General features: G+C 48.2%; 2 protein-coding genes across 3 annotated transcripts in view; both read left to right on the top strand.

The window, feature by feature from the left end:
* Positions 1-1,114, top strand: part of pi4kb (phosphatidylinositol 4-kinase, catalytic, beta) — a 7,852-nt gene extending 6,738 nt beyond the window's left edge. For both annotated transcript variants that reach the window (XM_078094246.1, XM_040164440.2), the window contains exons 11-12: positions 305-425; positions 573-1,114. In XM_078094246.1, coding sequence (XP_077950372.1) covers positions 305-425; positions 573-754 — 303 coding nt within the window. In that variant the 3' untranslated portion in view covers positions 755-1,114. The remainder of the gene's footprint in view (positions 1-304; positions 426-572) is intronic.
* Positions 1,115-2,308: 1,194 nt separating this feature from the next.
* On the top strand, positions 2,309-13,482 carry myo1eb (myosin IEb). The gene is made up of 27 exons (XM_040164439.2): positions 2,309-2,547; positions 4,161-4,298; positions 4,391-4,480; positions 4,605-4,699; positions 5,067-5,154; positions 5,228-5,317; positions 6,149-6,280; positions 6,373-6,507; positions 7,005-7,137; positions 7,296-7,492; positions 7,580-7,660; positions 7,791-7,877; positions 7,967-8,053; positions 8,176-8,343; positions 8,671-8,756; positions 9,398-9,479; positions 9,560-9,765; positions 9,852-9,996; positions 10,097-10,211; positions 10,297-10,466; positions 10,660-10,805; positions 10,990-11,136; positions 11,244-11,401; positions 12,091-12,165; positions 12,247-12,436; positions 12,611-12,786; positions 12,938-13,482. The coding sequence occupies exons 1-27, from the start codon at positions 2,545-2,547 to the stop codon at positions 13,012-13,014; spliced, it is 3,297 nt and encodes a 1,098-aa protein (XP_040020373.2). The 5' UTR covers positions 2,309-2,544; the 3' UTR covers positions 13,015-13,482.
* Positions 13,483-13,528: the final 46 nt, after the last annotated feature.

Here is a 13,528-nt window from a genome sequence, read left to right as displayed (position 1 = left end):
AGCTACTTGATCCTGTTTGAGTGACAGTCCTACAAATGTCAGCTTACCAACATATGATCCAACATTAAATTCATTTACATCAACATGTAAATCGTCCACACAAACCCCTTTACCTGAAATGTGCACTTTTATTTTGTACTGACGGTTTAACAATGTTGTTTTTCAATAAAATAAAACATTTGCATAAAGAAAGTTAATCCACGTTTCCATGTTGATAAGAGCATTAAGATGAAAAAAAATAGTTAATGATGACATGAATAAATGACAAATTAAATATATATAACATTCCCTACATCTCCCTCAGGTGATGGGCGGTCCAGATGGAGACATGTTTAACTACTACAGGATGCTGATGCTTCAGGGTCTGATAGCAGCCAGGAAGCACATGGAGAAGGTTCTCCAGATCGTGGAGATCATGCAGCAAGGTGACGCTCGCTCACTCACTCGCTCACTCACTCGCTCACTCACTCACTCGCTCACTCGCTCACTCGCTCGCTCGCTCACTCACTCACTCACTCACTCACTCACTCACCTGCCAGGTGCTCACAGGTGTACTACCCCCCCCCCCCCAGGTACCCAGCTGCCCTGCTTCCATGGGTCGAGCACCATGAGGGGCCTGAAGGAGCGTTTCCACATGAGCCTGACGGAGGAGCAGCTGCAGCTGCTGGTGGACCAGCTGGTGGACGGGTCCATGAGGTCTCTGACCACCAAGCTGTACGACGGCTTCCAGTACCTCACCAACGGGATCATGTGACGCGTGTGCGTGCGTGTGTGTGTGTGTGTGTGTGTGTGTGTGTGTGTGTCCATGAACAAATGAACAGACTGATGTTTTATATCTGACCTCAGAGACGATGAGCCTTCCTCCTCCTCCTCCTCCTCTTCCTCTTTTACCCTCTTATTGCAGCAGCTTCTTCTTCTTCTTCTTCTTTTATTCCATTTGTTCCTACTTCCTGTTGTTTCCTGTTCAGCCGGACTGTTAGCCAATCAGAGAGCAGCTCCCAGTTTTTAGTTCATACGGTGACACTCGGCAGGTAAAGTTTGTTACCGTGGAAACAGTGTTTCATCCCCACAGCTGACTGTAAACCAGTTTGTCCATTAAACCAGTTGATCAAAATAAGACTCATTTTATTGATGTTAAAAAGATGTTTTTGCATTAAAAGTCAATGACTATTAATATGTCAATAATATCAATGTTTTATTAGAAATACATCCGATGGGTTCTCTCTTGTAGAGACAAAATGCTGTGTTCTTATAAAACTAATCACCTTGAAAATGTCATTTTGAGAGGGGACATTAATTCAATAAATAGTTTACAATGAATATTTGAAGCTACATTTTGATTCTCTTTAGAGGTTTTAATGAGAAGTTTTGTTTTTAGTATCCATTATCAGAATAATCATAATTAATTCATTGATGGGATTTTATTTCCTGCTTTGCTAGAAAAAGCAACGCAAGGAGGTGTGAAAAGACACGCAAGGGACACGCAGGAGACACGCAGGGGACACGCAGGAGACACGCAGGGGACACGCAAGGGACACGCAGGGGACACGCAAGGGACACGCAGGGGACACGCAAGGGACACGCAGGGGACACGCAAGGGACACGCAGGAGACACGCAAGGGACACGCAGGGGACACGCAGAGGACTCTTGCGTCTGTGTTGCCTTGCGTCGCTCTGAAAACGCAGAAGCATGAACTAGACTTTAGGGCCCGGGGGGGTTATATTATATTAGAACATTTCGATCAGTAGTAGTAGAAGTAGTGGTAGAAGTAGTAGAAGTAGTTCCAGTACTTCCATTTGAAGGTCCGGCTCGCCTGTTTCCTGTGGCCTCGGGAGGAGGAGGAGGCCTCAGAATACTTCTTATTTTATTGTGAACAAATACAGATTTTATAATTACATTTTATCTCAGCGAACAAATCAAATAAATAATAATTCAAATGTAATAAAGTTTATGAACATGAATTCAGTTTTTATGAAACAAGTTCTATAATACAAGTAACTATAATATATAATGAACAGACTCCCAGTTTGACCTGTCAGAGGTTAAAGGTCAATGTGGTTTCACAACTAGATCATTTATGGTTTCAGATTTAATGATTTTTTTATAAAAACACTTTCAATCAATCACAGATTTTTAATTTTTTTTCAAATAAAACTCGTAATTTATTTTATCCACAAATAAGATAAATATTATAAATAGAATAATAGAATTAGTTTTGGACATTTGGAGGAAGCTGCTACTGGTGGCCTTTCAGAACTACATTTCCCAGAGTTCCACTGGCAGAAGGAGGAGGCGGGGCTTCACCTGCCCACACCTGCAGGGAGTTCGACTGAAGACTGAAGGAAGAAACGCAGACAGAAACAACAAAGTGGGAACAAAATGCTGCTGAGATCAACAGAATCCGCCTGATTCACTGATCCGAACTCAACGGATCCGGACTCAGCTGATCCAGGATCGGTCCGAGTTCACTGGGATCCTGATCTACCTGAGACCGACTCCTTAAGATTCCTCAACGTTCACCTGAAGCAGGAAGTGAAGCAGACATGGTGAGTCCTATTTCTGCTGCGGACTAAAGCGGGACAGACTCCGTCCCGGTCCCGGTCCGGTCCCGGTCCGGTCCTGGTCCCGGTCCTGGAACAGATTGTGCTGCAGTTTCTTAACTTTAAAAACAGAATCAACAATAAATGAATTGTATGAACACATGTTCGCAAAGAATGAATAAATGTTTATTTACGATTATATTAACTAAAATAAAAAGTACATAATTAACAATATACATGTTTTTAAATAATCATTCAAATAAACTACATTTTATAAAATAACTTAAATCATAAATCATTTCATTTGAAATGTTTTTATTTATTTTATTTTGTCAAATAAATCTCATTAATTAAAAGTTATGTAACTTTATATAAACAGCAAATGTTTACATGTGACTAATTATTTGCAATATTCAGTCTTATTATTATGATAAATTATTATTCCTAATCTACTCATCATCTGTCTTCATGATCAATTGGAACATATATAATATATATATATATATATATATATATATATATATATATATATATATATAAATTTGTATTAATTCATTTAAATATATTTATTCAAATTAGACTAAATATTTTCTCTGTCTAGTGAGTTTCATGTTTTGAAACACACACACACACACACACACAAAAACACACACACACACACACACACACACACACATACTGAGCAGCGTTAGAGGCAAACATGTCGGGCGTTGCCGCTCCTCAACAAGATCCTGCAGGACAAAAGGAATGCTGGGATTTCTTCAGGAATGATCTGGCAAACATCACACACACACACACACACACACACACACACACACACACACACGCACAGGAAGTCACACCCTTCTCAAATCTTTTATTTACATTGTGAAAATCAGCTGATCCTGATCCTGACTACCTGATCCTGACTTCCTGATCCTGATCCTGACTACCTGATCCTGACTTCCTGATCCTGACTACCTGATCCTGATCCTGACTACCTGATCCTGACTACCTGATCCTGATCCTGACTACCTGATCCTGATCCTGACAACCTGATCCTGATCCTGACTACCTGATCCTGATCCTGACTACCTGATCCTGATCCTGACTACCTGATCCTGACTACCTGATCCTGATCCTGACTACCTGATCCTGATCCTGACTACCTGATCCTGATCCTGACTACCTGATCCTGACTACCTGATCCTGATCCTGACTACCTGATCCTGATCCTGACTACCTGATCCTGACTACCTGATCCTGATCCTGACAACCTGATCCTGACTACCTGATCCTGATCCTGACTACCTGATCCTGATCCTGACTACCTGATCCTGACTACCTGATCCTGATCCTGACTACCTGATCCTGACTACCTGATCCTGATCCTGATCCTGACTACCTGATCCTGATCCTGACTACCTGACTACCTGACTACCTGATCTGATCTATACTCATTTATCCACACTGCCAGATCCAGATGACTTCATCCAGACCAACCGAGCCAGACCACCTAGTAATAATATCAGATTCCAGATGAGGCGATTGAACCCGTCCTGACTGTAGGTCGGAGGTCAGTGGCAGTGAACATGATGTGGTCAGCTAACCGTCTGTGTGTCTATGCCCCGCCCCCTCAGGGCAGCAAGGAGCGTTACGATTGGCTGGCTCAGAACGTGAAGGTGAGCGGCGTGGATGACATGGTGCTGCTGTCCAAGATCAGCGAGGACGCCATCACGGAGAACCTGAAGAAGAGATACATGGACGACTACATCTTTGTATCCTCGCTGCGTGATTACTAAAGAAATCTGACAACAGGAAGTAGGTCAAAGGTCGAGGGTTCTGCTCCTTAACCCGGTTCTGTCAACAGACTTACATCGGCCCGGTTCTGATCTCTGTGAATCCCTTCAAGCAGCTTCCATATTTCACTGATAGAGAGGTGGAGCTCTACCAGGGAGCGGTGAGACGACAACAACAACACACTCACGCATTGACCACACAACACAATACAATCACAATATACAATAACACAATAACACAATAACCAAGCTACACCATGACCCCCAACACCCCCCTTCCTTCAGGCCCAGTATGAGAACCCCCCCCACATCTACGCTCTGGCTGACAACATGTACAGAAACATGATGATCGACAACGAGAACCAGTGTGTCATCATCAGGTAGGCGCGACTAACACACAAACAACAACGTTCATCGGGTGGGGGTGGGGCCTCATTCGTTTGATTGACAGCATCGTGGCTGTATAAAGATTTGTCGAGATCCAATGTGGCGTTCAGTGTCCTGGACATGATTAAGTATCACTGTTGATTGACGGTTCATCTTCAGAGCTTCAGTAGAAACGTGTTGGTTTATCTTCAGCTCATAAGTCAAACGTCAAGGACAGACTAATCCACGCCGCGCGTTGCTAGGCAACGGCTTCAGATGAAGTATAACATCAAAATACTAAAGTAGTTTCCCTTAAGATGATGATACTAATACACAGAAGGGAAAATAAACGTTCTGACGCTGTTTCCTGTTTGCTGTCAGCGGCGAGAGTGGAGCCGGAAAAACTGTCGCTGCCAAATTCATCATGAGCTACGTCTCCAAAGTATCCGGAGGGGGGGACAAAGTCCAGGTACACGGGGTACTGCTCAGGGTACTGCTCAGGGTACTTCTCAGTACTAATCATTGTACATGTGTGTGTGTAGCACGTTAAAGACATCATCCTGCAGTCCAACCCCCTGCTGGAGGCCTTTGGGAACGCCAAAACCGTCCGGAACAACAACTCCAGCAGATTTGTGAGTGTGTAATATATACATAATATATATATATATATATATATATATATATATATATATAACATAATATGTATATATTCTAATTTGTTTTTATAGCACTTTTCTGGGTACCCAAAGACGCTTTACAATGTCTAAGTAAGGAAAACGTCCAGAAGAGAAATAGACACAGAAACCAGTGGAGACTGAGTCCTGTGGGGGTCGGCGTCAGAAGGCGCGTTTGAATGATGATACGGGGGGAGCCTGGTGGATTTGGATGGGGGGGCGTTCCAGAGGGGGGGTGCAGCAGCTGTCGGCCCCGGTCCGGCGCTCGGTCCTGATGGTCTTCAGGAGGTCTGACAGGTAGGAGGGGCTTTGTAGCTGATGAGTCCATCCTGCGTCTGACTGGGAGCCGGTGGAGGCTGTAGGACCGGCTCATGTGTCCATGGCGCCGGGTGGATGTGAGCAGGCGAGCTTTGTGGAGGGTTTAGTTGGGGGAGCCGTAGAGATGCTGGTGCAGTAGTCGAGTCTGGAGGTCAGAGGGCATGGATGAGAATTTGGGTGGTTGAGCCGTGTTGTTCCTGAGGTGGAGGAAGGCAGGTGATGTGGTAGGAAAGAAAGGGTGGGGTCGAGGATGATGCTGAGGAGGTGACGATGGAGCATCAATGTTGAGAGAGAAGGGCTGAGCGGATGAGGGAGGTCGGGCCGACGATGAGAATTTATTGCAGTTGAGTTTGAGAAGGTTCTGTTCCATCCATGATTTCATGTCCGTGAGAGTGGAGTGGTGACTGTGGTGAAGGTCCTAGAGGAGGAGTATACTACTATATGTAGTACTAATACATGTTGTCCTATCAGGGTAAATACTTTGAGATCCAGTTCAGTCGAGGAGGAGCTCCTGATGGAGGAAAAATCTCTAACTTTCTGTTGGAGAAAAGTCGAGTTGTTTCTCAGAATCCTGGAGAGAGAAGCTTCCACATCTACTACCAGGTACCTCGATATGTACATCACCTCCTCGCTTGATACCCTCACTTTCTCTCCAAATAAACATCATAACCCTAACCGTTGACCTTTATCTTCAGGTGTTGGAGGGGGCGAGTTCGGAGCAGAGGGAGAACCTTGGGGTCACGACCCCCGAATATTATTTCTACCTCAACCAATCAGGAACCTACACTGTGGAGGACATTAACGACAAGAAGGACTTTGCTGATACTATGGTCTGTCTCACTGCCTGTCTGTCTCACTGCCTGTCTGTCTGTCTATCTGTCTGACTGCCTATCTCCCTCCCAGGAGGCCATGTCCGTAGTGGGTCTGTCTGTCTGTCTGCCTGTCTCCCTCCCAGGAGGCCATGTCCGTAGTGGGTCTGTCTGTCTGTCTGCCTGTCTCCCTCCCAGGAGGCCATGTCCGTAGTGGGTCTGTCTGTCTGTCTGCCTGTCTCCCTCCCAGGAGGCCATGTCCGTAGTGGGTCTGTCTGTCTGACTGCCTGTCTCCCTCCCAGGAGGCCATGTCCGTAGTGGGTCTGTCTGTCTGTCTGACTGCCTGTCTCCCTCCCAGGAGGCCATGTCCGTAGTGGGTCTGTCTGTCTGACTGCCTGTCTCCCTCCCAGGAGGCCATGTCCGTAGTGGGTCTGTCTGTCTGTCTGACTGCCTGTCTCCCTCCCAGGAGGCCATGTCCGTAGTGGGTCTGTCTGTCTGACTGCCTGTCTCCCTCCCAGGAGGCCATGTCCGTAGTGGGTCTGTCTGTAGAGGATCAGAATTCGGTCCTTCAACTCGTGGCGGGAATTCTTCATCTTGGGAACATCAGCTTTAGAGAAGAAAACAACTATGCTGTGGTGGAAAGCCAGGACTGTAAGAAAGTACACGGTCTAGCACACACACAACGTACACTGAACTGATAAAGGGGGAGGTGGGAGGAGGTGGGAGGAGGTGGGGGGCGGCATGTGCTCCAGCGAGATGTTGAGGTTCATCGATGGTTTCCGGTCTGATGTCTGGTCCCCCCTCCTCAGTCCTGGCGTTCCCCTGCTTCCTGCTGGGCATCCCTCAGGACGGCCTCTGCTCGAAGCTCACCAGCAGGATCATGGACAGCAAGTGGGGGGGTCGGACGGAGTCCATCTCCGTGACCCTGAACACGGAGCAGGCGTGTTTCTCCAGAGACGCCCTCTCCAAGGCGCTCTACACGCGCCTCTTCGACTTCCTCGTGGACGTCAGTCACTCCGCCGCTTGACCTTCATCCATTGAGCACAATGCCTTTGGTCATTATGAGCTGATCAGCGTATTGATCTGTGTGCAGTGCGTCAACAAGGCCATACAGAAGGACCAGGAGGTGCTGAATATCGGCGTGCTGGACATCTACGGCTTCGAGATCTTCCAGGTACAAACGATTGTTCTTCCATGTTGTTCCATGTCACATGTGCATTCTCTCCTGCAACCACCGAACCTGATTACAGCTCCAATCGATTGAATCCATTGATCTGATCAGTAACTTGTTTGTTCCTTTTTAGCGTAACGGCTTCGAGCAGTTCTGCATCAACTTTGTCAACGAGAAGCTGCAGCAGATTTTTATTGAGCTCACACTGAAGGCTGAACAGGTGATCCATGATGACATCACATCATTGTCTTCCTGTTTCATATGAAATCTCGTCCTCTCTTACGTTGACATTAACACCGGATTGTGCAGGAGGAGTACGTCCAGGAGGGGATCAAATGGACGCCCATTGAGTATTTTAACAACAAAGTGGTCTGTGACCTCATCGAGTCCAAACTGGTGGGTCCACCAGCTCCATTCAGGAGCTCTTTGTCCTCAACACACGAAGAACTAAGAAACAAAGTGAACCTGAAGGAATAGACCGCTGTTTACAACGCACCATTTTTCTGTCTGTTTCCCAGAATCCTCTTGGGCTCATGAGCGTCCTGGATGACGTTTGTGCTACGATGCACGCTAAAGGCGAAGGAGCCGACCAGACGCTGCTACAGAAGCTTCAAGGACAGATCGGATCCCACGAGCACTTCAGCAGCTGGAACAAAGGGTTCATCATCCACCACTACGCCGGCAAGGTACGTCCCAGAGGTCCGTCCGTCCGTCTCCCTGTCCGTCCCTCCGTCCGTCCGCCTGTCTCCCTGTCTGTTCGTCCGTCCGTCTGCCTGTCTCCCTGTCTGTTCGTCTGTCCGTCTGCCTGTCTCCCTGTCTGTTCGTCCGTCCGTCTGCCTGTCTCTCCGTCTGCCTGTCTCCCTGTCTGTCCCTCCGTCCGTCCGTCCGTCTGCCTGTCTCCCTGTCTGTTCGTCCGTCCGTCTGCCTGTCTACCCGTCTCTCCGGCCGCCTGTCTAACTGTCTGCCTGCCGTCGTTCTGTCCAGATGTTTTATTGTTCCGTCTGTCTGTCCAGGTGTCCTATGATGTCAGCGGTTTCTGTGAGAGGAACAGGGACGTGTTGTTCAATGACATCATCGAGCTGATGCAGAGCAGCGAGTTGTGAGTATTCAAGCTCTGATAGAATTGTGCTGTTCTGACGAGGGTGCTGAACTTCCTCAACCCCAAAAGAAGGACACACGCGGGCGCGCCATGGCTGATGGACAGTCCTCGGCGGCATAGTGTGCAACACGCTTTCCTTTCGTCATTGGCGACGGCTTTAACTCTTTAGCTGCAAAGTCTTTTTTTCTCTGAAGGTTCACTGCTCATTTTGACACACGATAACGCTCCCAGTGGCCAGTTCAACCAAACTGTCACCAACAAGCAACAAGCGTGTCCCATAGCAACGGGACATGTCAAAATCACCCATAAATCGGGATGTCCCGGACAATTCGGGACGGTTGGCAACCCTAGTTCTGACCCAGAATCCTTTGCACAGCAGATAGAGGAGGCAGTGTTTCTCTGAAGCAGATTTGAGGGAAGGGGGGAGGGTACACCGTGCTCACCGTGTGCGTGTGTGTGTGTGTGTGTGTGTGTGTGTGTGAAACACTTCGAGGTCAAAGTTCAAGGTGCCGTGTTATAAATAAGTAGTTTGTCTTTGTAATGGCAGCTGCAGTTTGCACTATACGTAAGTACTAATCGCAGCTCAGTGTGTGTCCGATGACCTCACAATAAGCCCCCCTTTGTGGTGCGTTTGTGGTCAGTCCGTTTATCAGAGCTCTGTTCACTGAGAACCTGGAGGTGGAGAAAAGAGGACGTCCCACCACCGCCAGCAGTAAGATCAAGGTAAGAGGGTCTAGAGATTCACATTTTATGATAATGCCTGAAAGGTACAACAGGTAAAACTGCCCCCCCCCCCATTTTAGAAACAAGCCAACAGTCTGGTCCAGACCTTGATGAAGTGCACCCCCCACTACATCCGCTGCATCAAACCCAACGAGACCAAGCGCCCCCGGGACTGGGAGGATAACCGGGCCAGGCATCAGGTGGAGTACTTGGGACTCCGCGAGAACATCCGAGTCCGCCGGGCGGGGTATGCCTACCGACGGGCCTTCAACAAGTTCTTGCAGAGGTCAGAGGTCATGCAGGATGTCGTCGCTGCGTACTGGCTGCCTTCGTACGTTCTTAACAAGAGAGGTGGGGTTTTTCGCGGCGCAGGTACGCAATCCTGACGAAGGAGACCTGGCCCCGGTGGAGCGGAGAGCAGCGGCGTGGGGTCCTGCATCTCCTAAACTCTGTTCACATGGATCAGGACCAGTTCCAGCTGGGCAAGACCAAGGTCTTCATCAAGGCCCCGGAGTCGGTAGGAAACACGGCTTATACCCGACTTCTCATTACGTGGCATTCTGGGTATCGTAGTTCACAAAGGTCTTTGCTGTCACTGTCCTCTCTCTCCTCTGCAGCTCTTCCTGCTGGAGGAGATGCGGGAGAGGAAGTACAACGGCTACGCTCGGGTCATCCAGAAGGCCTGGCGCAAGCACATTGCTGTCCGCAAGTACGTCAAGATGAGGGAGGAAGGTGAGACGGTTGAGCATGCAACACATGTCTGTGTCGCCAACATTGTCTTCCCCCACCACTGAGACTTTTCTCTGTTCTGCACCAGCCTCGGATGTTCTGCTGAATAAGAAGGAGCGCCGCAGGAACAGCATCAACAGGAACTTCGTGGGTGACTACCTCGGGACAGAGAATCACCCGGAGGTCCGGAGGTTTGTGGGCCGCCGGGAGAAGATCGACTTCGCTGACGTCGTGGTGAAGTTCGACCGAAGATTCAGGGTAAAAAAACCTCTTTTTTTTTAAGGGAATAACAACTGTATCAACAGTAGGACGTTTCTGTAGTGCCTTTTCATGAATTTGCTTCATCAGGAACCTAAACAGCTGAACCTCAACCTGAGGGAAAGACCTCCACCAATCCTGAGGTGCGAGAGCTGGTGACTCACTTCCCGTCTGAATGCTTTCTGTCTCACAGACCGTGAAAAGCGACCTTGTCCTGACCCCAAAGTTCTTGTACCTGATCGGTCGAGAGAAGGTGAAGCAGGGTTCTGAGAAAGGTCAGATCCATGAGGTCCTCAAGAGGAAGATCGAGGTCAACAGGATCCAGTCTGTTTCCCTAAGGTGCCATAACCAGCAACAGCTTTAGACCTGGAACTACAGTTCGGACCTGGAATAGGACCAGTAACTGAGTTGACTATCTCTCTACCCGTCTCTCTGTCTGACCTGTCTGTCTCTCTACCGGTCTGTCTCTACCTGTCTCTCTGTCTGACCTGTCTGTACCTCTACCTGTCTGTCTCTTGGGCAGCACCCTTCAGGATGACTTCTTCATAGTCCATGAGGAGGAGTACGACAGCGTTCTGCAGAGCGTCTTTAAGACCGAGTTCATCAGTCTGCTGGTCAAACGTTTTGAAGAGAAAACTCAGAAGAAGCTTCCTCTGAAGTTCAACAACCTGTCAGTATTCTTCTCCTCTGTTTTATACTTTAGCTTCTTCACACAGGCTCCACAATGTTATGTTTTACTGCAAATAGAAGTTCTCTGAATACAGCCCTCTAACTTAGTCTGGAGTTCAAGGTGAAGAAGGGCAGCTGGGGTCCGTTCAGCTCTTCGGGGTCCAGACAGATCCAGTTTGTGGCGGGTCAGGGTGACGAAGCTCTTCTGAAGCCTGCAGGGAAGGTCCTGCAGGTCTCCATCGGACCGGGTCTGCCCAAAAACTCCAGTAAGCTCGGGGAGCCAAATTCACCACAACTTCTTCCGCAACATACTGCTTGGTTCCCCATCGCTTATATTACATAACATCACATGACATCACATGTCATTTATCTGACGCTTTTATCCAAAGCGACTTACAATCAGAACATTTCAACCATAAGGACACAAACTCAGAAGAACAAGAAACAAGAAAGTGTGATTTCATCAAATAAGCCGATGTACAACTTGCTGTAGATAAGAACCATTATAAGTCCAGTGTAAGTGCTGCAGTTAGTTAGTGTGTTAGTGGAGGTAGAGTCTGAAGAGGTGTGTCTTTAGGTGAAGATGTGAAGGCTCTCTGTGGTCCTGATGTCTTCAGAGACCTCCTTCCACCATTTAGGAGCAGGACAGCAAAGAGTGGAGATCTAGTCGAGTGTTTTGCTCTCAGTGAGGAGGAACAAGCAGTTTATCACATGCAGAGCGGAGAGTGCGGGTCGGGATGTCGGGTTGGACCAGGTCCTGGATGTAAGCTGGACCCCATCCATTCACAGCCTGGTACCTGAGCACCATGTTTAGAACTGGAAGAACCACCGGTACCAGTGAAGAGAGCGGAGGAGTGGATCATCACTTCCTGTTTAGCACCCCCTCAATTCCCGTTGGATCCGCCGTCACTTTCTGTTTGCTCTCCAACACATCCTTCCTATTTTTGACCCGTAGGACCAACACGGACCGATAAACGCAAGAGCCGCTATCTGGGGGGCCAGAACCAGGCCGGCAACCAGTATGTCCCAGGTACTAGGAGAGCGCCGCGTCATTGGTTCGCCACCGACTGACCAATTGCTGGCTCACCATCTCTCTCTCTTTGTTCCTCAGCTGCTCGGTCCAGACAAGGCGAAGCGCCCAGGGGAGGCTCCGCCCCCGGCAGAGGCACCCTCCTTAGGCAGCAGTCGAGTATGGATCAGCCAAGTCTGCCGCGTCTACAGAGCCAGCGTCACCACGACAACCAGCCCAGGGGCCACCAGGACATGGGCTTCATGAAAGTCCCCGACCAGGGCGCCGCAGGGTGAGACTTTATGACCAGTAAAAAGATTATCAATTATAACCAGAATTTACATTATAACCAGTCCAAAGATTATAAGCAGAATTAACTAGGCCTGGTTCTGGTCCACGTTCTGGTCCTGTTCCGGTCCCAGCTCTGGTTCCAGTCCTGGTTCTGAACCCTGTGTTTTCCTTGCAGATTTCAGCGCCGGCGGTCCAAGGAGGTGAAACCTCTTCCCGGGTCCGGTCGGCCCAAACCGGCCCCCAAGCCGAAGCCTCGGTCCCCCCAGTGCCGAGCGCTGTACGCCTACGACGCCCAGGACACGGACGAGCTGAGCTTCAACGCCAATGATGTCATAGAGATACTCACAGAAGGTACCGCTAGTACACCTAGTGCTGCCGTTAATACTGCTAGTAACACCACTGCTACTACAAGTACAACGAGTGTTAGGACAACTACTAGTAGTAGATATACCTCTATTTCTAATCCAACTTCTCACAGTAGTGTGTTGTCTCTGATCCACAGATCCCTCTGGATGGTGGTTTGGTCGGTTGCGGGGAAGAGAGGGGATGTTCCCCGGAAACTATGTGGAGAAGGTCTAAGGGGGCGGGGGGTGGGGGGGCAGAGCTTGGAACACATCAACTGACAGGAGGGAGGAAACTATTCAAAACTCTTGTTCCAGTCTGTGGAAGGTCAGGTTGTCCCCGTTAGAATCAGGTGTTCCTGTAACAATGGTTACCATAAGGTTAAATGACCCGTAACCATGGTTACAATTGGGGTACATCTTCGTAACCAAGGTTTTAATGAGGTGACATGTCCCTGTGTGACTTCAGTCTCTGATCATCTCTGATGGTTTACAGCTTGATCCAATGTCCTCAGTGTTACCATGGAGTCCTAAAATGCGCCCCCTGGAGGCTCCACGTTTATTACAGCCTCAACATGACAAGTGTTAACTGAAACTAAACGTCACACTGCAACATTTAAATATGAATATTTTTATTCATTTAAAAAAAACAACTGAACAATGTTTTTATTCTTGTGATTGTAAAATTAAAATAATTATCTTTTGATTGTCGGCCGTCATTTGTTTTGCACAAGTTAACTTGAATAGTGTCT

Source organism: Gasterosteus aculeatus, chromosome 20, assembly GCF_964276395.1.
Source record: "Gasterosteus aculeatus chromosome 20, fGasAcu3.hap1.1, whole genome shotgun sequence".
NCBI lineage: Eukaryota > Metazoa > Chordata > Actinopteri > Perciformes > Gasterosteidae > Gasterosteus > Gasterosteus aculeatus.
Note: the sequence above shows the minus strand (reverse complement) of the source record. Positions and strands in the feature narration are given on the sequence as shown.

Bases quoted from the DNA above. Each gene is read 5' to 3' on its own strand.
- myo1eb (XM_040164439.2), top strand. The intron at 6,508-7,004 runs GTCTGTCTCACT...TCTCCCTCCCAG, and splicing joins AGGACTTTGCTGATACTATG to GAGGCCATGTCCGTAGTGGG. The intron at 8,054-8,175 runs GTGGGTCCACCA...TCTGTTTCCCAG, and splicing joins ACCTCATCGAGTCCAAACTG to AATCCTCTTGGGCTCATGAG.